Below are 26,480 nucleotides of genomic sequence, written 5' to 3' on the forward strand. Positions count from 1 at the left end.
TGTGGAGCTGTAAGTCCTTTAAATGATTGCTGAGCAGTCCATCCCAACATCACACACACACTGTCTGGGTAACTTAATAATACATATATTGTCTTTTATTCATTTTTGCCTAATACCTTATTGCTCTCCCATTAGAGGCCCTCCAAATCCGTTGGCCTGTTTATCATTAAGCACATGTACCAATGCCGTTGTTGACCCGTCACAGGCAGAAAGCCGTCCAGTGCGTCCTGCTTCAACATTTCTGGGTCGTAGTGCAATCACGATAACTTGTTGGGATTACGGATGTGGGCCTCTCTCTCTCAGACTTGGCCCAGGTCTCAGGGAAGACTGCGAGTCAAGCTTCGGCATCCAGAAGTCACACAGGATAATTGTTTAATTTTGCAAATCTGGATTAAACATCCCCAATCCCATTGTGCTGTGGATTTTGTGCAATGCTGGGAATAGGGAATGGAAGGGGACAGATGGGACTGGCACATGGTCCCTGTTGACCTCCTCTTCCTCCTCCTTCCCTTCCTCCCCCTCTTCCTCTTCGTCATTTCTCTCCCCCTCCCTCCTCCCCTCACACACTCTCTGCCTAATCTGACTGGGAGAGGGAGGGAGGACACCGGGCATTCGCCACCACCTCTCCCTATTTTCTGGCAGCGTCCACCTCGGCAGCAGAGCCAAAGCACGCAGGATATGGGCGAAAAAACAACTGATTCCTCTGTGAGACTGGACTGAGAGCAACACAGCTCTCATGTCTCATCTGCAGAGAGCCCAGTGGGACTAGATTTACTGCTAATCCAGCATAAGAGAGTGCGCAGAAACAAGCTGACGGACTTTGCATCTTTCCTTTTTTCTCATTTTGCTGAAAAGCCCGTTAGACGTTGCCTTCTGGCCTCTTTGAGGATGTGAGGATGCCATCTTTGTAGGCACTTGGAAAAAGAAGCTGCTTGCTCCGGACGTTCATGGCCAAATGTAGGGTGGTGGTGGCCGAGGAAAAGCAGTTCACGATGTCGGCCACTCAGGGGATGAACCGCAGCGGGGTCTACAACTACTTCCTCAACATGGTGGCCTATCAGGTGAGAGCTGGTGAGCAGCAGCACAGCTGGAGTCTGTTTGCGCTTTTTTCAGTGTCAGTTTAGTTTTTAATGCATAAAACTAAAGGAATTTACTCATCGGATGATTGTGTATACTCACTGAAGCGCTTTTATTCAATCAGTTAGATTCACTGTAGCTATTTCCAGTTAAGAGTTTTCTGTAGCTGTATTTGTTTTTACTAAAAAGTAGAAATAATCAGTTACAGGAAGCAGAAACATATTAATGCGTAAGGAGCTTTTTAATGTTGTTGCTGGTCCCAGGTCAGCATTGGACATATATTGTACAGATGCCATAGAAATGTGTAAATATTACTCTGGACAATAACTATGAGCCAGTGCTGTTAAACAATAAATGTACATGAGTAAACTACAAGCTTTTTTTTTTCAATGCAAACTGACTTTTTGCAATGCTGGCATCCTACTGCAGCACCACAGTGCACTCTGTCACTGCAGACTACATGGCTAGATGCTTGATTTTACTCACCTGTGACGATGGGACTGAATGCCTCATCGCAGTGTTGAGATGTAGCCTGAGATTGTTGTTGGTTTAGATTTGTGCATCTACACGCACACAACAGACAAACAGCAGCTCTGAGCAAATCCACAAACTACTCAGCAGTATAGAATTAAAGAACAGCTTTTTTCTTCGGGAGCAGCGACGTTGTCTTCGGTTTAGTAATGTATAACATGATACTCTGAACATTCTGCATGGTTTGCCTTTAATTTGCTCTCCATCAGTAAAAAGTGATTTACTTTTCGGATTTTGGATTTGAAGCTGTAGCTTGGCCTGCTTATCACAGAAGCACAGACCTGTTGGAAGCTGTCCTGTTTCCATACTTCCATACTTTACTTAATGTAACGTCCACACGCTCCCAGTGGGGGGCAGATCTGAGGTGCAGCCAGACCAGGTTGGAGGATGCTGGTGGGATATGTGCAGAATGAGGTTTTGGCATTATCTTACTGAAATAAGCGAGGCCTTTGCTGAGAACACATCACATTAATAGCAGCTTATGTTAGCTTATGGGGCTTTCATGAATATGCATTTATCCGTGTTATGTGGACTTGTGCACCCACATCATCACGGATGCATCAGAGTTTAAACTGTGCACTGATAGAAACCTGGAAGGTCCCGCTCCTCTTTAGCTCAGAGAACACAGCCTACTTGATTTTCCGGTCACTTTCCTCCTTTTCTCAGCTTCATAAATTACCTTTAGCCCAGGATCCAGCTGTATTTCTAGATTGTTTTTATGTAGGTTGTTTTATTTCTTGGTTTGCAAGAAACAGTTTTAACCTGGATTTGTGCAACAATGAACTGTGTTCATGACAGCGCTCCTGAACCTGTGCAGCAAGAATACTGACAGGAAAAGAGTCCATATTACTCTTATATAAGACATATTTCAGGGAGTCCCAGTAAATTCCAGTTGTCCCAGTTTGTGTTCAGGAGACAGAGACCCTCTCTGCTTTTGATAAAGCATATAGTTAGGGATGGGTCAGGTGACCCTGAACCATTCGCTAGCTTTGCTGCTGTGTATGCAGGGTTTCAGTGAGTATTTGAAAGGGGAGTTCTTCCTCCCCACTGTCACCAAGAATTTGCCCATAGGGCATTGTCTTATCATTGGGGTTCTTTCGTTTCTGTAGAATATAACGTCCTGTCAAATCCATGTTGTACAGCTGGAGCTTTATAAACAAAAGTGCATGGAGGCTTCAAACTGTGCACACGGGTTTCTCTGGATTCTATAAAACTTGAATGTTCTGCATGAATACAGTTCTTTACTTTATCACACTGAGAAATGTTCTTCTGTTGTTGAACGATTTGCCTTTTCACAAAGCAGCGAAACCCTTCCCACCACCATGTTGCTCTTCCATTAAGGTGAAGCCCTCAAACTTAATGGATGAAAATAAAATACAAAGGACATATTATAAGAAATATACATACATTAAAATACATAAAGTTGACAGAGGTCCTTTTGTGATACAAAGTGAAAGGCAGATGTGGGTCAGGATTAGCACTTAGCTTTCTGAATACTGAAGGTGCAGATGAGATCATCATCATGTAGAAGTAACACGTAGAGTGACTCCTGTGTTTCTGAAATAATATTCTTACATTTGTGACTTGACAGGACAATCTGGCTCGTTTATGCAAACATCCATGAATACTTGAATGAAGGCTCTATCTCCCATCACAAACTCCTCCACGTTTAGTCTCCACTCTGTACCTAACAGTCTGTGGTCTGACCTGAATATGCTGTGTGACCCACTCTTTTATTTGGCTGTTTTTAAATGAAAGTGATTATTCATGTTTTTGCTGGGTTTAATCTCCATGGCCCAACTTTGCTCTGTGAGCAATAATCCTGCATTATGAACCTTAAACTAGGCCACAAGGCAGACACCTGGCTGTCTGTAAGGTGGCTCAACTTATAAACCTTTTTTATAAATTATATAAAGTTTCCCTTTTGCTTATGTGTAGTTTTCTTTATTCCATCACAAACATCTGCACTTCTTTATTATGAACAGTTCTGGTTTGTTCAGAATGCAAAAAAGGAGAATTTACATTTTTTCAGCTTCATCTGATGCATTCATGGTTTCTCATGCTCTGCATGCTGAGAGATGGCTTTTAGGTGTTCAATTCACAAAGTAGTTTATTTTGTGATGATCGAGTGACTTGGAGTTATTACAGTATCTCCATGCTTCTCTTTGGGCCGTCAGACCATCAGTCAGAGTGCAGATAAAAGCACTTTTATTAACAAATCTACAACTTGACTAACAGACAAATAAACAATAAGCATGTAAATGTGTAGAGTATGAAAGAAAGTAAACAGAGAGGTGGTAAACAAAGCTGGTTGTAGTGACTGTGAATGTGGTTGTTTAGAAGGGTTAAAGAAATCTGAGCTGGCAGCAATCACCTCAGAGTGTCGGGTCAGAACACCTGCAAATGTTCAGATGTGAGAGGAACAAACAGGCAGAGTCCAGGAATAAAGTTGTCATTCTTTGTGTGCCCGCAGAGTGTGTGCGTGTGTGTGTGGTTTCTGTAGACAAAGCATAATGATACAAATCAATTAGATACCAAATGACATAATAAACATAAATATACAGCTGAGGTGTACTCAAATACAGTATACAAGTAAATAAGCTGACCTATCCCTTCAGACTGGTTACATAAACTTAAAGTCAGACATTATGCATTAACACACCGCATACAACTATGCACCGAAGGCAACTTTACACTGTTTTATCATCTGGTACACAGAGCACAGAATCAACAACACGATAACAACGAATCTCTCTGCTAGAAGCTGATTAGCGAACAAATCTGTTATGCTAGCGAACTGCCACTAATGCATAACGTCATTTAAACAGAAGCAGAAACTGCTGCTAAGTCATCAAATACACTCATGTCTGAACACCAACATAACTGAGTGAAGTCTTATGAAGGCACACACTGTCCGTTGTTCGGCTGCCGTTTGTCTCTGAACTGAAGCTGCGGACATGCACACCTATGGTGCATTCAGGGGGCATAGGAAGTCCCATACACGAACCTAACCCTTTTGTACAGTGGTTGTTGGTGCCTGATGGGCGGGTCTGTTACAGATCTACTGTATTTTCCCACACAGTCATCTCTGGGAGGTTGGTCTGAAGAAGAAAACCTGAGTGATATTTCTCTGGGTGAAAGTGTGTTGCTGGTGTCAGAGGTCAGAGGGGAATGGTCAGACTGCTTTGAGCTGACATTGAGGCAGCAGTAACCACCCGTTACAACCACGGCATGTAGAAGAACATCCCTGAATATACGATGTTAAACCTTGAAGCAGCAGCAGAAGTCCACATTGGGTGGCTCTCCTGTCAGCTTTGAACAGAAAACTGCAGCTACAGTTCACACAGAGGACTGGAAGTATGCTGCCCGCTCTGATAACCTGAATTTCTGCTGTAACATTCAGATGTTCGGGTCAGAAACAACAGGACAGCATAGATCCATGCTGTGTTGCATCACTGGCTTCAGGCTGCTGGTGGCTTAATAGTGCAGGGGATATTGTCTCGTCACCCTTTGGGTCCATTAGCAGCAGCATTGTTAACCTGAGTAATGCTGCTGACCTTCATTACCACAGTGTACCCATCCGGTCATCTACTAATCAGAAGGTTGGTGGTTCAATCCCCGGCTGCTGGAGAAGATACTCACCTAGTTGCTCTCTGATTCATCCATCACAGTGTGAAGGTTAGAAAGGACAAAGGCAAGAGAGATAAAGGTGCTTGTGTATGGGTGAATGAGGCAAGTCGTATAAAGTGCTTTGAATGCTCATAGTAGAAGAGCTCTGTATACAAACCAGTCCATTTACCATTCTGTGATGGCTGCTCAGAGCAGGACAGCACACCGGTCACAATAGTCTCATCAATGAGCTCTCTGGGCTCCACAGTTAAAACCTTTATGATGTGGTGGAACAGGAGATTCAAGTCATGGGTGTGAATCCCAAAATCTGCAGCAAAGACATACATATAAGTGTTAATATATACATATATTGTAATATAGACCAAAATCTATCTTAGAATTATAGAATTCTAATAAAGCACTTATTTCTTCTTAAAAATTTAAAGTAATCTGCAAAAATAGAAAAGGTAGCACCAACAAACAGAAACTGTTCCCCACAAAATGACCAGAGCAACATCACTGACGGACTGATTTGCAGCCATGTGAGCAGTCAGTGCATAATGGAAACCCATTCTTCAGCTGGAAGGTATGTCAGGAGATAGACGCTCCATTTAATCGTGTTTCATCAAATCATTTTTCAGCCACTGAACACGATTAAAGATCTATTTTGATCCAGTCTTCCCCTCAATGAGAAGATGTTGGATAATCTTCTCTGCATTATCTATCAGATTAAGACGTGCACGTGATGAGTGATAATACATCTGGATTTACTCCTCCAGTATTTATTCCATAAATCATATAGTGTAGTTCCAGTCCCTGCAAATATGCACACAGTTCACAAAGCAAAGCATCTACAATATGAAACTACATGCTTACTACAGACAGACTGCAGAGGCTGCTGAAGCACATAAGCAGATGAGCAGATTTTGTTCAGGATCAGTGGACACGGGCTTACATCCAGTCATGCACAGCTCTGATTTATCAGAATCAGAACCAGCCAGATGCCAGTGGACTCATTAATCTGCCATCATTGGCAGTGTGAGACTGGGACTTTTAAATGTTTTCAGGCAGCCTTGCTTTTAATACTTGGACTGTGCAGATGCAGTGTTTATGATTTTCAAACCTCCGGTCCCTGTACCAGCAGGACACATTGTCCCGTAGAGGTCTGCTGTTCACCAAAAGGTCTGCAGAGATGTGGAACAGCACCTCTGGAGTTCAAACTGAAGTTCCAGAAAGTCCTTCTCATCCATGCATCGATAGTAAACTCTGCTTAACTTAACCATACAGCACGATTCAACACTGTGGTGCCCACTACAGAAAGTCTTCAACTTTCAATGAATACTAAAGCAGTTTGAAACTACTCCAAATACCCGAAACGTAATTTAGATCTTAAGGATCAAGAGTTCTCCTGCTGTTGAAAGGCAACAAATTCATGGTAGCTCATGATTTTCATTTTTCACCGCTCTGGACTGAATATATTTTCTACTCTGCTGTCTGACCTCATGCATCACCCACGACCGTCAGATGCTCTATTGACTCAAGAGATGCTGTGGGCAGAATGAGCACATGCCAAAGATTTTATTTTTCTAACTTTATCTCCACTTGTTGCAGCATGCAGTATAGTTTCTCCTAACATATTACATGTTTACAAATCAAGTGAGATTTTGGTGAAATACTGCACAGTTCACATCTTCTCAGCTGTCCCTATGTGTGACAGGTGTAACAGCACACAGACATATGTCCGTGGCCTGTATGCTGTTTGGATGCTGAGCTGCCTCGCTCTTCTCCTCCTCAGATATGCTGCTGCTGTGGGCCGGCTCCCTGCTCGCTCTGCTGTGCCTTCTGCCCTCCGGTCAAATCCTCCACCAGCACGCGGGTCATGTACACGCTCTTTCACATAATGAGTTGTGCGGTCTCCTGCCTCATGCTGTCCCGCACGGTCTCCGAGCTCGTCAGGGAAAATGTGAGTGTTTGCTCAGTTGTTCAGTATGTTACCAGTGCGCTTTATACAGTGCAGCTATTCTGACTTCATGCACAAACTCCACAGTCATGAGTGAATTCAAACCCCAATGAACAATGTGAGAAACATTAAATAACATCATACAGAATAATAACTACTAAAGGTTATTATTCTATAGGTAGTTCTGCAAATAACTGCTGCAGGTAACAGTTTCAAGAAGAAAAGAATAAACAAAGCAAATTATTTCTCTTATAATGAAGAGCTGTGTGAATTTGATGTGTAGATTAAAATACACTGAATGGTCAGTCAGTGTGGATAAGCACCATTCTGTTTCCATCTCAGATGTCATCATCAAACACAAAAAAGAAAACATCAAAATAATGAACGATGCACACAGAGTCCAGCAGGCTGTGCGTCACACTTCTGTGCTCACCCAGTGGTGCATTAATGTGACGTGTCCCTTCAGGTGCCTTTCTTCAACATGGTGTGTGACCAGGCGCACGGCGGGGGCCACTGTGAGATGTTGGTGGGCTACTCTGCGGTCTATCGAGTCTGCTTCGGCACTTCCTCTTTCTACCTGATGATGGCGATGTTCCTCATTGACGTGAAGTCCAGTCAGGACTTCAGAGCACTCATACACAACGGGTCAGTGTGAAGTGTTACACATGAGCCTTTTTCCACATTTCAGCACCAACATGTTACAATGAGTGACAAGAAGATACACGTACAGACTGTTAGAGGTTATTAATGTAATTCACAAATCATCAATCAATCAATCAATCAATCAATCAATCAATCAATCAATCAATCAATCAATCAGTGTAATGCAGGTGTGATAAAATGTTAACAGCAGTTCAAGGGCTGCTTCTAGCTATTTGTAGGAGTCTTCCCAATCAGGGCCTACAAGTAAAATACCGTAGGTGTGTCCAAACAACCCTACACTTTACAAAAGTGTAAAATATAAATAATTATTTTCAACAATAAAAATCTAGTCTGACCTTCAGCATTTGGGTTTTCAGGGCTCAATATGCATTTTAATGGAGAGTCCTTCAGCCTGATACCCAAATATTTGTAGACTGATCGATTAATTTTACTCTGGCAAACATTTATTATCAATCTCTTAGCTTAGATCTAGGTTGGACTTCTGGGAAACCAGATGAATTTGGCAGTGTGGAGCTCCACAATAAGCAGAGCCAAAGCATGGTGTCATCTGCATAAGGGTGCGTGTTAGCTGTAAACATATTCATCTCAACATAATTAGTAAAAACTGAAAATAAAACAGGGCCTAAAATTGAACCTGACTTATGCCTGTCTGTAAAACAATAACAACATTGTTTTGTCTGCCTAAGAGCAGATCACAGCCAACAAAGTCAGATGCTTAACCAGTCTGGACTGGATTTGAACAGAACAATTGTGTTTCCTGTCAAAGGGATCAAGAATGCTGGTTTTTACTGGCAAAGCTGCTGTGATTATACTATGAGGCAGTCCAAGGCCAAAATTAGTTTATCTCAGACTCATGAGAGAACGTTTGTTTAAATCTGAAAGGTCGCTGCCATTTAATAAGTGGAGAACGTGGTTTTGTTACCAGATTTCAGGATGATATTAATCTGGAGGAACCTGACCAGTTTTTACAAACCATAAAGTTATTTCACACCTTTTTGGTTTACTACATAAAACATGTTCATTCATAGTTTTGATGCCTTCAGTGAGAATCTATGATGTAAACAGTCGTGACAATAAAGAAAAAACAGTAAATGAGAAGGTGTGTCCAAACTTTTAAATGGTAGTGTATGTGTATTTTATACATATTATTCTATCTATTTACACTAAACATAATACATACATCTCTATATACATATTAATATAAATACACACTATAGGAATGCATCCTGACTACCTACAGACAGCAGGATGTAAATGAGAAATTAAGCATCGTGTGAAGGTTATGAGCAGGGACAGAAGATGATGTGTGACCTGTGCAGGTCTTGTAAAGAAGGCAGATTGGAATCAATCATGTTTCAGTTAAAAATACTCAAGAAAATTTACATTTTTTAATGTTTTCTTATTCACATTAACAATGAAAAGCATAACGCAGCATATTATTGTAACGCTGTTATGCAAGTGCAGCAGATCCTACCTAAATGTGCACCGCCTGCTTTTATGTGATTTCCTTGAATATTTAAATTAGACTTTAGGAGTGTTTCCTCACACACGCCTTTAAATACTCCAGTCTGTTTTCAGCGTAGCTGCTGAAAGCTGCTGCTCTAATTAAAGCTCTTTGTTGTTGCACTTTCCATTGCAGTGCAGTCGATTATAGCTGTGACGTAGCTCGGATTAGGATTTGACAGAGTGGATTGCTGCTTCTGTCTGGTATAAATAAACTCACAGGAGTCTTAGTAGTAGCACAGTGAAAGGAAACCTGCAGAGCACCGAGTACCCTCGTTCTTAAAGACCAGACGCAGACACACAAACAGAGTTTGGACGGAGGAAAAACTTACTGTGCTCATCAATGTGCGCCTCCCTCTTTGGGACTTTATTATTTATGTTTCAGTTGTTTTTAGAGTCTCGTTGAATAAAGTATTTATCTGAATGTATGAGGCCACTAAAGTCAGTACAATGAATTTCATTTCTAAGGAAACATGAGCAGCATACAAGCATTTTAAAATACTGCATAGAGACATTCAGTTTGTAGCTGGAAGAAAATCCAATAACATAAAACACGTAATGTTCATGTTGGTAGCAGATGTTGTAAATCTTTACAACATCAGCTTGAGTTTATGCTGATTCTGATTATTAGTACAAAAACACACCACAGTGAATATATTTTCATTCCACATCAGATGAATAAAGTAAGTTTGCCCAAACAAGCAGATTTGGAGCTCAGAAGTCTGCAAAAGGTACGTTTTTCAGATGCTGCTGTTTCTTTTCTTAGTATCAGAAATGAGTGGGTTTGTAGGTTCAATAGAGACGTAATACAGCACTTGTAAATGAGTCAAAATTACAAAATCGTTGGAAAAAAGCTTTTATATTGAAGGTTTTAAACCCCCCCAAAAACTAACAGTTCCTTTTTTCTTTCTTTTTTCAGCTTCTGGTTCCTTAAGTTCATCACACTGCTGGGAATGTGCACTGCTGCCTTCTTCATCCCAACAGAGTCCTTCCTACATGGTGAGAAACTTTTGAATCAGGCTTTTCATTGGAAGCAAACCCATCCTGAGAGCAGATATGACCTTCCTTCTAAACCCTTCTAGGGGGCAGCAGAGATCTGCTCCTGAACGCTATCGAAACCCTGCAAGGCATTCATCACTGGGCCATAAATCTCTGCAGCTCGGTTTCACTTTGTTTGGGGACAATAAATATGCTGAAACAAGTTTCAGATCACAGCCAGTTTATTATATACAGGTTGCTCTTGTTTTTCCTTTCCTGTTAACTGCTTCCTCTGTCATCTTGAAATAAATCACTGGATGATGGCGCTTTTCTCTCTCTTTTACCTGCCTCAGCTTGGCATTATGTTGGTGTGGTGGGAGGATTCGCCTTCATCTTGATTCAGCTCATCCTCATCACAGCGTTTGCACATACCTGGAACAAGAACTGGTAAGACTAAGACTGTCCTACAGAATCACCTAATGTGTGATTTTATGCTGTGAAATGAAGAAGACGAACTGGTAGCTGTGTGGAATCACTCTTTTTACAATCATACGTCCAAAACAAGGACACACTTACTCCGTCTGTGGGGATCTTGACGTTGATAAAAATTCTATCATTAACTTTGTGTTTGCTGTGTTGCTTGTGTTTTGCTGACATCATAATGTGTCTTTGCACGATGAAACTTTATGAAAAAATGATTCATGACCTTGAGCACATCCAGCACCTTTGGGAGGCCTCGGTGCAGTGCTGGATGAGAGCGAATCCCTGCAGTCAGATTAAACATCTGGTGGAAAGACTGAATCCAGAGGAGGAGCGCCACACGGTGTTGGAATGACATGTTTTCATTGTTTCGCAGTCAACACATATTTTTGGTTTTCAGCATAACACAAGTCCTTCACAAAATACCAATGAAACTGTACACACAATCACATCTATTTATTTCTGTAATCTGCATATTTACGTGAGAAATGGAAACATTTTGGATAAAGCTTATAAATTTGGTGATGTGCAGCATATACTGCTTTATCATCCTTCTGGACACTAATGTGCATCATTTCCAAAATGAACATAGTGTTGTGTTACTTAAGACAAACCACTGCGCTTATACATTTGTATACAGTTGGACTCTTCAGACCTGTAGCATCCATGTCTTGTTATGTACGGTTTCTGGGTCCTTTGCAGCTTCTTGCAGCCTCGTGTGAAGCCAGTGCTGATGATTCATTTCTGTCCTGCAGAATAACTGCAATCAGACTGATTCAGCGCCAGCTAAGTAAAACAGAGCGCTGCTTCTTTTTTATTTGCTTTTTCTGTGGGTGAAACATGCGACAAACAGCAACCACACGTCTGTCTTCAGACGTCTGGAGTAGTTGAAACCAAAGTTTGCTGTGGTCAAGGAAAATCATCCAGACCTCAAATATTCAGGAAAAGAAGGACATGTTCATGAATTTTGAACAGTTTCCGATTGACCGGAGAACTGACGGACTAAGAAATAATAATTCTGTTGGCACTTCTATCCTCTCTGCATCCTTTCTGTCATGTCCTCATTTATCCGTCCAGACGTATCCCAGATGTTATTTACTGTATCCAGCTGTTGCGGCTGCCTTTGTCGTCAGGCTCAGCCACCTCTGAACTCTGATGAGTTGTAGCCACGACAGCTAAGAGGATTTATTCATTCAGGCCTTTTCTGAGGCCACTGCAGCCATGCAGAAAAGCCTCTTTCTCTCTTTACAATGATGTGGAGTTTTCATTCACCACTGTCTCTCCAGTCTTGGTTTGCAGGTCAGAAATATTACCAAATATTCTTTGGTTCACAGCTGCAGCACCTGCCACATTTCTCTTTGCATTATCAAGCTGACTCCAGTGTTATTCTTACTGTGTTCTCACTCCTTGGCCTCACCACTGTGAGTCCTAAATACCCGACTGACTCAGTGACTGTGTGAGATATTGGACCAGTGCCCTCACTCATTTCAAATTCCATCTTAATAACAATAACAGTCACACGTTTGATTTATAGGTGCCTGTATAAAAACCCCAAGGTCACCTTGTGTTGGTACAGCAAATTAAAAACACGTACACAAACGAGAATCAAATAAACACATAAAACTATAAAAACTAATGAAGGTAACGTCAGACTGAGACCGTGTTATAATGAAGGCTCTGAAACCTTTTCCAAAGAAAATCACATTCACTTCTAAACATAACTTTAGGTTTACTTTCAGCTACATGCTAAACATGTTCATGTCAATGCATTCAAGTATTCAAAGTAGGCTGTATACATGCATTCTGTCTTCCAGTTGTTTTCCACTTGTGTGAGTTTAAATCTCCATAACAAGAGGTTTGAACCACTAACCGCCGGGTTCTACCAGAAGCCCATGAGCATGGCAAGGAGAGCAAATATTACTGTACATTTCATTTATCCACAGATCATGTATATGATGCAGATGTGCAGACTAAGAGATTCATCTTTAATGTTTATGGACCTTAGCAGAGAAAATGTTCTTACCTATGACAGTCCAAGCTGGTGTCAAGAAACACACCAGCCTCCTTATTACTGGTTCAAAGCCCAGCTCTGCTTTGGTAAGCTTACTGTTCAGGTGTTAGGGCCAGGGTGATGTGTTCAGTAAAAATGATACAGATCTGTTGTTTTTAGTGTTAACAGGTAAAACAACAGGGCTGGAATAAACTCTCAGTTAAAAATGAAGCCTGATGTAATAATTGGATGCCACTTTCACACCAGCTTCCTTGTCTCAGCCAATTCAAACTGGAATAATCACTCGTGTAGTGGAACACCATCACACTTGCATATGAAATCAGTCAAGCTCTGACAATCGTCTGTCCTCTCAGGTTGACTGGAGCAGCAGAAAACAAGCGCTGGTACCTGGCGGTGATGTGCGCCACCCTGTTCTTCTACACCATCGCCACTATGGCCTTCACCTTCATGTACAAGTACTACACCCACCCCATTGCCTGTCACTTCAACAAAGTCCTGCTGTGGATCAACCTGGGACTCTGTGGTCTCATGTCCTTCATTGCTGTCACACCGTGTGTGAAACAGAGTGAGTCGATGAAACACGCTCACTGCAACAAATCTCCAAATAACACTTAGTCCACATCCAGCTGTGCAAACATACACCTGTTGAACAGAGAGCTGCTGTAAGCTAACATTATCTGTTTCTCCCGTTAAAGCCAGACGTGCTTTGTCTACACATGTCTGGGCTTCAGGATTAAACACAGGCCTGTACTTTCAGACAAGTACAGGTAATGGTATTGGTACTTTACTTGAGTATTTACATTTTGTGAGAGTTTATGGACTCTAGGAATACACATCAAGACTTTTAACTCCACTGCATTTATGACACAGCATGAGGTACTGTAGTGTACATTTGTACTGTGCAAATCTGTAGTCTGGTAACAGACCTGTTCATCGTGCTGGGACAACAGTACCGTTGCCAGGTTTGATGGTTCTTTCTAGTAGTTTGAAGTGCTGAGCTGAAGGTTTCTTCCTCGAGATGAAAAATAATCGTGGCCAGACTTTTCAGGACTCGCCTTTGAGAACTTTTGTACCATCCTCTGTCTTTCTCTCTGTCTACAGAACAGCCTCGGTCTGGGCTCCTTCAGGCCTCCATCATCAGCTGTTATGTCATGTACCTCACGTTCTCTGCGCTGTCCAGCCGTCCACCAGAGAAAGGTAAATAATCAAATGCAGAGCAGAAACACAGAGATCGTTCGGCTGAGACACTGACACAGAAACGTGGCCTTTCCCCTTACATGCCGATTAAAAGAGAAACATGTGCAACAAGTTCCCACACATGCACCCGGATCTCTTCATGCTTTTTTCTTCAGAGCTGTGATCGATCAATGTTGTTGGATTAAATGACACCTGTGTAACGTGATCAGGGTTATAAGGGTTGTCTTCCTGCAGCGTTTCTCTGCATAACTGTGATGGAGGGATTGAAACAATAAACAAATTTAAAAGCTGAAAGTGTAACAATCACAGAGGAAGATAACCCTAATGCAGGACAAAGACGGGAAGTACAAGATTCAGTACAAATAATCCATCTTCAAAATAAAAAAAGGAAGTAACTAAGACAGAGTAATGCACAGAGACATGGAGGCAGACGAGGGCTGACAGCTTGCCCTATACCAGGATGTAACACTAACACATACACATACTCCTCTATAATTTGCCTTTCCTTTTCCCAGTGACTCACCTGTTGGCTCCAGGTAAAACAAAGACCCTTCACATAACGGAGACATTAGAGCAGCAGCTTATCACACGACCCAAGTCTTATCCAGGCTTTACATCTAAATGTGTCTAAATCATACATGGATGCTTTGACAATACTGGCTGGCTGGTAGAGTCGTTATACTTCCAAACACAGCTGTCCTGAGGAACAGCACAGTGCAGGGCGATGTAAAACAGGCGGCAGGAACCGAGGAACCAAAGTAACAATGCATCCCTCATTAAGTGTAGCAGTTCGATGTTTTTAGTCCATTTTTGCTACTTCTGGACTCGTTTGGTTAAATACAGTGGGTTTTTAGTCAAAGGTAAAACATCAATAAAGTCAACATGGGTTCATGATTTGAATCTAAATAGCTGTTATTTTACACAAACATTGGAGAAATCTACTTTGAAATTTGGTTGTGTTGCTATTTTATGCTCTTATTCTATAAAAGCCATAAATTGTATCATAACTTCGACAGACTGCATGATGTCACCCACGGTTTAAGAACTCCAGTCTTTGAAGTCTAAATTTTAGCGTTAATGTCATCGCCACCTTGTTTTTAGGTGCCAGAAATGAGAATTTATTCAACAAGAGGGTGTAGTTCAGTCCTGACAGGTAATGCTAGCAAGCCAGTGAGGGAAGTGTTTATTGATTGTATGACCGGAGAGCAAAGTTTGTGGACATGCTGTCCCAGAAAGCCTTCAGTTAGCAGTATGATTGTCTACAGTCCAAGCCATATCAGCTGCAGTGACGCCTTGCAAACACATAGGGGCTATAGCTGCCTAGGGCTGTGAAACCAGTGAGTTATTCAAAACTTCACTCTCTGTACAATTATCACAAAGTATAAAGGCAAAGGCATGTTTTCATGTTGAGGCTCTGTTGCAGCCACCTTTGAGTCATCGTCTGAAGAACTGCCATCGTTGGCATAATCTGGCATACACTTTCAGTCCTGGACAGACTCTCGCTACTTTCTGTTGCTGTTTAAACACATTATGGGTAAATGTCAGAACTCTAATAGAATAAAACATTTGAAATAGATCTGTAAAAAGCTTTAGTGGGGATCAAGAAATCTAGTATATAAATCAAATATATTAACTGCAGTATGACTAAATACTGTGGTAACCCTAACCCTCACTGAAGGCCCAGCAGAAAAGTTCCACATCTGTTTTCTAAATGTTGTTTCCTTCTTTAAGGCCACTCAGCAGACTGTGAGCTGTGTCATGTTTGAAAATGTTCTCTTTAATCGGCTGTTATCCACACGGACACACTATAGGTGTGTTTGTGTGTGTAGGAGAGGTGTGTGAGAGCTCTGAGGCACTCGGGCAGCTCGGGACGTTGTAGCAACATGTTGAGAAAATATGCACTCTGAGTTTGTTATAAAAACAGCTTTTCAACACAGACTGGGAACCACACACACACACACACACACATCTTTACACACTGTAATAGTTAATTCCCACTTACTGTGGCTGAGTTTCCTTTAATTCATGGATTCTTCACCTGTCATGGAAACATCTCCAGAAGGGAAGTGTTTATGGGTGGGGGTGGGTGGGGGGTGGGGGTGGGGGGGTGGGGGTTCTCGTTACTCTCTTCCTCGGTCTTTGTTTGAGTTATGTGTCCCCGGAAGGCTTATTCTGCTCTATGAGCTCACTGTGACACACACAGAGTAATCCGTATGTTTCTGAGAGAAAGAATTAGTGACTGAAAAGACACAACTCAAAGAGGGAGACATGCTCTTGCTGCTTTGGCAACTCCCGATCTGAGTGTACTTGTTTGTCTGTCCTTGTGGGGCCCAGGTCTGGAGTTCACATCTCCAGCGGTGTTAAAGAGACTTAACATCAGTAAGAGTAGAAACATCTATGCATTTGACATTTTGTACAATGCCAGTGATGAGAAGCAGCTTGAAGCTTCAGCAGAGATTATATGTGGCAGCTATGACACAGTGTTTGTCCTGCATGTGGCACCTTGTCCCTGTTCTATTGTTGCATTAATAAAAACCAAGACTGCAGCAGGAAGTATGAGACATTTATTTGTTTAATTTGCTCAGCTGACAATGTTGAACAGAAGAAAAGAGAATGAATTTAGCTACAAAGCTGTTACTCACACAGACTTTGTTACCATTGTCAGTATTTCTATCTGACGATACAATTCTCTGTATTTACTAATAACACTTTACACATATTACATTAATATCAGACTGTGCCATGATGGTTTATCTATAGAGATAGTTAAAGAGTCACTTAAATGAACCTGATAGGAAGATATAAAACTCAGCTGCCAGTCAAAGAGCCAGAGTAAGACCTTTGTAAGTAGCTTTCTATTAATATTCCAAAGTTCAGTGAACGAAAGAAAATAAAATATTATTATATTGCATGTGTGTAAAAACAGTGATTTATAAAAAACACACAAATGCAACAAGAGAATAAATCTTGATTTAAATGTATAAACAGAACGTTGACAAGACCCTTACTGACACTATCAATACACCAGTAAAAATGATAATAACCGCACAACAAAACCAATAAAAAAGAGTAGAAGTAAAACTGTTAAAAACTTTAAAAAATGTTACATTTAAAGTAAAATAGTAAAAACAAACATAACAACTGACTGGCACGGATAAGTAGGAATGTCTTTGGTTTTAAATTCTGATAATGTTGATAATGTTAAAGCACCATATAATGTGATTTATTACATTGTTTCAGCAGCTTGGAGGTAAAAGCAGGTTCACCAGTATTAGAACAGCGTATCGAGGACGTACTGAACAGAGCGTGCAGAGACTTTGAAACAAGCATTAAAGTTTTTTTTAAACTAAATGGAAACTAATGCAAGAACCAACAACAGTCTGTGTGAAGCTTATTTTGGTCACAGTAACATTGTTTTCAGCTCTGCCCCGCCTGAGTGTAATCGTTCAGGTAGAAATATGGTTCAGAAATTATATGCCAGGCAACCAAAATGTCACTTTCTGAATTTTGGTCAGCATTGCTGTTAGGATTAGCGGCATCACTCCTGGGAAAGAGGGTGTCGGTACTAACGGCGTCAATTTCACTGTTATTGGGATTAGGCTCGTCATTACTGTTAGAATGAGTGGAATTGTTGCTATGGTGATTTCCTGTTTGTGTCTGCAGCTCAGCTTTTTGAATGCGATTCAAGAATCCTTCACAGAGTTTCTTTGCTTTTTCTTCTGCTATATTTTTGAGCTCCTCTTTCAAGTGGTTGCTCACCTCCTCTGAAAGAAGTTCTTCGTACACCCATCTGTAGTATGAGGGGCACCCTGAGGACTTGAAGTTCTTGTTGAACCGTCTCATAATACAAATGGGTTTCCAAAATTCGTAGATATTCCAAATAATGAAAAGCACACTCAAAACACCAAAGCCAATGTCCTAAAAGGGAAAACAGGAAAATGTTAAAACTTATTTATCTGTATGTTACATGAAATGCACAACTGCCAAAAATATCTATGAATATATATCTAAATCTATATAAATACATCTGTATGGTAGAGCTGTTAGAGAAAGGCATTTTATTTTATTTTATTTACTTACCACTGACTCATTCTTATATTGAGCTTTGGTGTGCTTTTCCTCATTTGTCAGATTCTCCTTACAAGCGATTCTTGTGTGGTTTCTACCAATGTTTGTTATCAGACAGATGTACCAGTCACCCTCAAGCAGAACAGCGCCTGCCCAAATGCCAGTCAGAAAGAGATATTTGGCCAAAAAAAAGCCAAAAAGCTGCATGTAATTACCACAACTACAATAGCGCTGATAATAAATCGTCTTTTTGTAGAAAGACTCAATTAAGGTGACTAAACAACTGAGGATTAAAGGTGGGAGAGCCATGAAGACTGCACCAGTTATATGTGAATCTGGATCGCAGGAACAAACATAGTCCATGTCCAATAAGTACTGAAGGACGAAGAAAGTGACTATGAGCAGGATAATGCTCACAGCCTTAGTTAAGGATGAAAAAAGTTTTTGAAGAAGCTCGATATGGTGAGTCATGCTTGCTGAAAAATGTAAGTCAAAAACTCTTGATGTAGTAGAAGAACAGTTCAGCTTTTAGACTTCGTTTCATCCAGCTTTGTGTACTGCTAATGTGAGAGTGTTTTTCATACGATAACAGAGGGATTTTATTGTGTCTGCTGGGTTTTTAGGTGGGTGGGTTACAACCACCACTTTTATACTTTCACTTTTGATATCTGTAGTCTATGAAAACATAATATATTCTATGTCATACACAGAATGCAGATAGTTTCATGTCATTATTTAGTAATATAATTTAAACCCAAAAATACTTTTCATCACTGCCTCTGCAAATTTGAACCATTGGGTCTGGTATGAAAGCACATGGCAGCTAGTCTATGTGTCTCTGCTGAATCCAGAGAGAGGGATTTCTATTAACTGCCTACCCTTCCTATTCATTGTTTCTAAGTTTGATAAACTTAGAGAGAGGCTGAGGATAAAAGGAGGCACAGCCATGAAGACTGCATCATTTACATGTAAACCCGGACTGCATGAGCAAAAATAATCCATGTCAAATACGTATTGCACAACGAGGAAGAGGGTTATGAGCAGGATGATGCTCACGGCTAATAAGAGTGAACTAAAATTTTGCAGAATTTCCACGTGGTGTGCCATGACAGCTGAAAAATATTACAGCAAAACTCTCAAAGCAGTTTCATCAAATTCTTTCTTGCAGCTTTGCTTTCTGCTAAAACCACAGGAAATATTCTGCATTTAGCGGGCCTGTGAGAACACTGCTGAACAGTGTTCTCAGAGGCCCGCTACTACAACGTGCCAGCCCTCTACCCCAGCAGTGGGGGTCTAGTCCTTCTTTCGTTGGTGAGCTACTCCCCCCTCTTAGAACACACAGTGCAGATTGGCAGAAGTCAGTTTTTTACAGTTTTATTTAAACCGCAGTTTAAACATCAAAGTGTGTGCACACTATAGAGAGCGAGAGCGGTAACCACAGGTTATGAAAACAAGCTGGGACAGGTGCCAACAGTTTCTGCTTCATTTCTTAGATACTCTGATTTGGATACAACAACACCTTAGACTCAAACAAAGAGAACTGTAATAACTGCAAACCGTCCTTTTTACTGTTCAACAATAACAAAACAAAACATTTACTTTATATAAATAATTCTCCTAACAGATCGAATGTCTGTCCACATAATTTGTGGAACCATTTATAACAAAATAATTTTAAATACGCAAAAGAAGGCAACGAAATGCAGTTTTCATCCATCCACAAAGTGCTTTAGCAATAATATAGATATATTACAGAATATGGATCTATTAAAGGTATGGTACAATGTACACGGCATGAAGGTATGTTATAAATATACTATAACTATAAGTATGTACAGGCTACAGCTGTAGTGAGTGTACAGGCTATGTACAGGTTATACATATAGTTAAAAATATGGAAACTACAGATTGTAGATATAGAATTGCGAGTATTAATAAACAGTTATAAACAGTTGTAGAACTATAATTATTGTATTGTACAGAATGATTGTCTATACAGCATTTACAGTAGTGCAGTTAAGATAAGTGAGATATGTGGATAATTCCTACAGAGGCTATATAAAGTGCTAGTGGTTGTGAGTGGTGGTTCAGTCCATGTTATTATTGTGTGTTTGAGGGTACAGTTGTCCATTGTGTGTGTGTGTAGGTGGTTGTGGGTGTGTGTATGTTCAGTCCATGAGTTAACGTGGGTCAGATGTCAGGAGGCAGAGTTCAGGAGTCTGACAGCTGTGGGGAAGAAGCTCTTCTGGTACCTGGTGGTCTTAGTCCGGAGGCTCCTGTAGCGCCTCCCAGAGGGCAGGAGGGTGAATGTGATGTGTGACTGGGGTCTTTGGTGATTTTCCCAGCCCTTTTCAGACACCACTTCCTGTAGTTGTCCTTTATGGCAGGGAGTGGTGCTCCGGCGATGCGCTGGGCGGTTTTCACGACCCTCTGCAACGCCTTCCGGTCCGAGGCAGAGCAGTTCCCGTACCAGACTGTTATACAGTTGGTCAGGATGCTTTTGATGGTGCAGCGGTAGAAGTTCACCAGGATGTCTGAGGACAGGTGGTTCTTCCTCAGAGTCCTCAGGAAGAAGAGGCGCTGGTGAGCCTTCTAGACCAGCTTGGAGCAGTTGGTCGTCCAGATGAGATCCTCAGAGATGTGGACACCCAGGAACTTGAAGCTGCTCACACGCTCCACGGCCGTCCCTTTAATGTAGATGGGTGGATGTGGGTCAGCATTCGTCTTGTAGTCCACGATGAGCTCCTTGGTCTTCTCGGTGTTGAGCAGCAGGTTGTTGGTGTTGCACCACTCAGCCAGACGATCCACCTCCTCCCTGAAGGCGGCCTCACCGTGGTGTTGTCTGCAAACTTAATGATGGTGTTGGAACCATTGGCAGGTCTGCAGTCATGGGTGAAGAGGGAGGGGTAAGAAAACACAGAGCGATCTGCGGACGTCTAGCACTGACATTTTACTCACTGCACCTCTAAGTACCCACTCCAGAAACTCTGGTTTTTGGCCCTTCTGTACTAACGCCATTGTTCTGCCCCAGCAGTTGTTCCTTACGCCTGTCTTGTTCCCTCGCAGACAAAGGCGAGGGAATGTGCTACATGGTACTTTTCCAAAAATGCACAAACATTTCAGCAAAGTGTGGAAGAATAAGAATATTAACAGATGGTATGAACAAATGGTTACTTTGCCTTTATTTAAAATCAGTACACAATAGATCAAGAGTCCTTTGAAAAGATGTCATATTTTAATATATGGTCAGTTACTGTGCTCACTGTGTTGGAGCAACTGTGTCCGTATCATTTCCTCAGGGATTAATAAAGTATTCTGATAATAAAGATTTAACCACATTTTTTTTTGCTAAAACAGACTGTCTTATTTATTGTTTGCATATAAATATGATATTGCCACTATAAACTTATTTAAAGTGACAGTAACAATATAAAGACAACTAACACTGACACCTGAAAACAACAACAACAACACTTGGACATAACACAAAGCCCCAGTTTCATCTTCTGAAACTGTACTGTCAGTGTTCAGCTGTTCACACATTATATAAACCAGCGTTTGAGTTTCCTGGTGTGATGCGATGGAAAAACTTAGCATGCTGTGTTATTTTTGTGTCAGTGGTGTACCAGGGCATGAACATGACCGTCTGTTACCCCAGTGTGGGACAAGATGGCATCCAGAAAGAAGGCAACGCTGTGGCCATAATTGGAGCTGCCATCATGTACTGCTGTGTGCTCTTTGCATGGTGAGTAAACACTTCATCTTTAGACAGAATGTGTATCTGCATGATATAAAGAAGTGACTGAAAATGTCCTGTAAGGATGCATTGCATTATACGCCACAGCCACATATCTCTGCTGGGGCAACAAATGTGTTGATGTCTAATTTCCCTCCAGTAATGAAGCTTCCTACCTGGCAGAGGTGTTTGGGCCGTTTTGGATGATCAAAGTTTACCGCTATGAGTTCCAGAAAGCTACATGCTGTTTCTGCTGCCCTGAAGAAGAAGAAGGTGTGTACTAAAACACTTAACCTGGTTTCATTTGGTCCTTATGCTACATTTGACCATTTAAATACTCTTCTTGCAACTAAATGAACTCCCTTAAAACTGAGGATTTAAAGGTAAGTGGTTGGTAACAACTTGTGTCAGTCTTTAACAAGAAGTGTGCAAATTTTTGATGTTACAAATGGTACAGCTGAATAATGTTTCCCCTTGTTTACTAAATGCAGATTATGGTAGGCCAGGTGGTTCTTTGCCATGTTCGAACCATGCTAACTGTGACTCAGTGCTCTGTCTTATAAATGATTGTGTGTGCAGAAGAAAAACACACCTTTGCTGTTGTGTAATCCTAACTATGCCTCACAGTTAATGCTACAGTGGACTGATGGTTCTGCAGTAACACTGCAGTATATCACTTGTAATCTTCCAGCTGAAGAAGACTTTGCGATTGATGACGAGAACAAAGGTTGTCAGAAGGTTATTCACAACGAGACGCAGAGGGTGGCTTACAGCTACTTCTTCTTTCATTTTGTCTTCTTCCTGGCCTCGCTGTACGTCATGATGACCCTCACTAACTGGTTCAGGTTAGTAAGTGACAGTTCTAGACATTGTTCTCATACATATATATTTTACATTTCTCAGATGTTTCTTTTGTAATCCGTGCCATCTTCTCCCCAGTTACGAGTCAGCAGTGCTGGAGACCACCTTCACCCACGGCAGCTGGTCTACCTTCTGGGTGAAGATGTCATCCTGCTGGGCCTGTGTGATCCTCTATCTCTGGCTCCTGCTGGGCCCTTTGTGCAGCTGTCAGAACGAATCCAGACCTCGGCGCTCGCGCATCAAACGCCGCTCAACGTCGTCCCGCCACGTCACCGTCAGTGTCTGACACTCAGGAAGTGGCCTGTCAGAAGGGAAGTCGACATCTTGCAGAGTGGACAAGAGGTCAGATGTCAGAGGGTCTCCCCGTGTTGCCCAGCAGGAGGAAACTTTCAGGCATGGAGGTCACTGGGGTCAGGGGTCAAAGACTCACTGTGTTGTGAGAGAAACCCACGGGTGGTTCCCCTGCTGACATGTGAGGAACTGGACACAGGCCTGATGTCGCAGGCTTGACACCGTAAACCACTACCAAGGACGTAACTGTGGTTTAGAAGCACATTACAATATGAATTGCCAAAGGGATCAGAAGTGAACTCTCACTCAGTATACTGGGAATCGCAGTAAGAGGGTAGGTGTAAAGAGTTAGAATTTAGAATTTTAGTATTTTTATTATTTTTGCAGTATGTAGACACCTAATATTGTAACAGAGAACAGCGTTTATGTATTTGCTAGATTATTATTTCAGAGGGGCATGTCCCTAACATTTAAAACTTTTTCATGTATATCAAATAAGGAATTTGCCCTAACGCACAGAGCCTTTTTAGCCCTCTGACAAATAATTGAGGGTTATGGAGCATGAACAAATCTTTCAAATTCTGCAAAAACACAAACAGTTTAAAAACTACCTATGAAGCAACATATTTACAGTTCAGTCTGTGCAGTAACTTTGAATCTTTTTGTACATGTGTAATCTCTCTCCTCCGCATACAACTGCAAACCTGAAAAAAAGGTCACATTACACATAACTACACGTGACCTACTTATCTTTCATCAAAAATAACGTTATAATTTAGTTTTAATGTTTTCATGCATACATACAAACAAGCATAATTCAGTCATCTCGAAAGAAAGAAAAAATGCACATCAGATTGGCTCCATAAAAAACAAAGCATTCCATACAGACCCATGTGAAAATCTTCACATTTACACCATTACTAATTAACCTTTTATGTTTTATTAGTTAACTTTATCCATTTTTTAATTAAAATTCAATTTTATTAAACCTTGACCTCTCCTAATTCAGGTCAGTGAAGTAGACCTGGCACCTCGCTAACAAAGCTTGCTAGCATTAGCTGATAACTTAGGATGTAGATATTGATGGTGGAGACACCAAACGCAAGTTTCGATACACATCATTTACGCACATAGAAGTAGACGTCCATGTCTGAGAGTAAAGACAATGCAGACGCTCCTCAAACATGCCTCGATGTCTTTAGTGGTCGGTGCAGGGCGTAACTGCTATAGCAGTAGCATAGCAGTAACCAGCTCCTTCATTGTGAGCCCAGTTACCACTTCTTGATGCGTGTATGGACGTGGTTTCCAGTCCAACAGGGATTCTCCTGTGTCACGGTTAACCAGATGGTAGCTGCAAACACACCCTAAAAAAACCCGTTCTTTTTAGCTTAACATCTTGATTAGAAATTGCTAACACATTAGCCTAGCTTTTTCCCATGCTGCCAGTTGTAAAGGTAAGCTAAAGCCAGTTAACTTCTGGCTTTAGTTTGTTTATGCACAAACACAAAAGTGTTGGTGATCTTCTCAATAAACGTGTCAAAATGAATCCATCCAGCACAGAATGTGAGCTTTATTTCATGTAGCGCTAATGAAACCAGAAAATGTACAAACAACATCAGTTTATTCTTTTAATTCATTCATAGCTTCCCACTTCTGTTTGATGCAGCAGCTCTTGATTCTTGTTTCCCACACAAACCCAAAGAAAGATTTGTTCATGTGTTAAATTAAATTCTGAAAAAGATCATGTCTGTATTGTTTCATCAGATTTTGATAATACTTAAATACTCTGAGACAAAGTTTACTAGAACAATTGAGAGGCAGCTAAGTAGAATTACATGATGTTTTTTAAAAATTAAAATGACATAATTCACCTCTGTATTTCACTGTCATTATCCAGACACGTTTATTTTTTGTTTACATTTATTTTTGCAAATTGTGACGCAATTTTAAAAGCTTAAAAACTTAAATCCAGGAGTGCTTAAAAAGTATAAAAAATGCAGAAGCCCTGCTCCATCCCACAAAAGGTCTCGTTGATGTAAGTATATGAAGCCTAGGACTGGTCAAATGAAGGGAAACTGAGCCAAGTGTCTGTGATGACTATATATGTATATATATATATATATATATATATATATGTATATATATATATATATATATATATGTATGTATATATGTATATATATATACATAAAGTTAATGAGCAGGAACCAGGCTTAGAAAACAAACAAACAAATATATATATATATATACATATATATATATATATATATATATATATATATATATATATATACATATATATATATATATATATATGATGTGTGTGTGTGTGTGTGTGTGTATAAAGTTGTATTAGCCACTGTTTAGTGCTTCCTGTGGTGTAGATGTAAAGGGTTTTTGTAAATACAGTTTTCTTACAGATGTTAATGTTTTCTCGTTTGTTATTTTACATTGGTTGGTCTTTGAATACACATGCACATTATAAAGACAAAGAGAGTCTCTTTGGCACATGTACATACAGTATATTAGTTTTAAAAGCAAATATGATATTTTAAATCCACAACACAACAAGCAGAGTTCAACCATTTAACTTATTACAATTTTTCTTAAAACACCTCCAAAAGTTGATTCTGTTCATCTGGACGTAGCGTTTTCAGTGGGAGAAACGTTTCGTCACTCTTACACTTTATAAGATTGGGGAAACCTGCAGTCAAATGAGACTGAAGAAGTCACTTGGATGAGTGACGAAACGTTTCTCCCACTGAAAACATCCAGAGGAACAGAATCAACTTTTGGAGATTTACTTACCTGGATGATTGAGCATGCATCAAGACGTTTCTTAAAACAGTTATAATCAGTTATATTGTAGTACATTTGTAGCTAATCAGCACCAAACAATAAAATACTGTATATTTATTTTCTGTAAGTATCAAAGGCCAGACCTAATTTAACATACTCTAACAAATGAATACAGCAAATAAGCAACGTTATGAAAGACATTATGATTAAAGCTTATTTTTCATATATGAACACTGTGAAACAATCTGTTATTAGATATTACCAGTCAAAGATAAAGCATCTAATTCAGTCTGTCGTGACTGCTGTTTCAGGTTTTTCCCATTGTCTGATTCAGCTGTAGTGTAAGGACAGGTCACACCACAGTTTGAGTACTGAAGTTAGTGTCTGCATTATATTCTGTTCTATTGTCTGAGAAAGAACTATGCAGTGAGAAGAACTGGAAATACTTTTACTCTGGACAGGTAGCCAGTCGGTCGATATAAACACATCTTCTTAAAGACTTACAAACCTCCATGTTGGAAAAATCAGAAATTAATTACGCTGTGGACGTTCAACACTCTGATTAACTTGTGAATCACAAACTATAACATCAAATTAATGCTGCATGAACCACATGCTTTATTAGATTGACAGTGGTTTTTGAAAGAGAGTGGCAGATGGAATAAAGATAGCTCTAGACCTGAGTCTGTGAACTGGGGAAGGCCTCAGATCTAGAC

General features: G+C 40.6%; 2 protein-coding genes across 2 annotated transcripts; one reads left to right on the top strand and one right to left on the bottom strand.

The window, feature by feature from the left end:
• Window positions 1-633: 633 nt before the first annotated feature.
• On the top strand, window positions 634-25,058 carry serinc4 (serine incorporator 4). The gene is made up of 11 exons (XM_039616517.1): window positions 634-1,061; window positions 7,013-7,180; window positions 7,644-7,822; window positions 10,263-10,342; window positions 10,675-10,768; window positions 13,166-13,377; window positions 13,914-14,009; window positions 21,696-21,822; window positions 21,974-22,086; window positions 22,505-22,658; window positions 22,753-25,058. The coding sequence occupies exons 1-11, from the start codon at window positions 948-950 to the stop codon at window positions 22,958-22,960; spliced, it is 1,545 nt and encodes a 514-aa protein (XP_039472451.1). The 5' UTR covers window positions 634-947; the 3' UTR covers window positions 22,961-25,058.
• LOC120441445 lies at window positions 16,598-18,624 on the bottom strand. The gene is made up of 2 exons (XM_039616567.1): window positions 18,090-18,624; window positions 16,598-17,927 (listed from the first exon to the last, which is right to left on the bottom strand). Exons 1-2 carry the CDS (start codon window positions 18,546-18,548, stop codon window positions 17,427-17,429), a joined length of 960 nt encoding a protein of 319 aa, XP_039472501.1. The 5' UTR covers window positions 18,549-18,624; the 3' UTR covers window positions 16,598-17,426.
• Window positions 25,059-26,480: the final 1,422 nt, after the last annotated feature.

Source organism: Oreochromis aureus, linkage group 1, assembly GCF_013358895.1.
Source record: "Oreochromis aureus strain Israel breed Guangdong linkage group 1, ZZ_aureus, whole genome shotgun sequence".
Taxonomy (NCBI): Eukaryota; Metazoa; Chordata; class Actinopteri; order Cichliformes; family Cichlidae; genus Oreochromis; species Oreochromis aureus.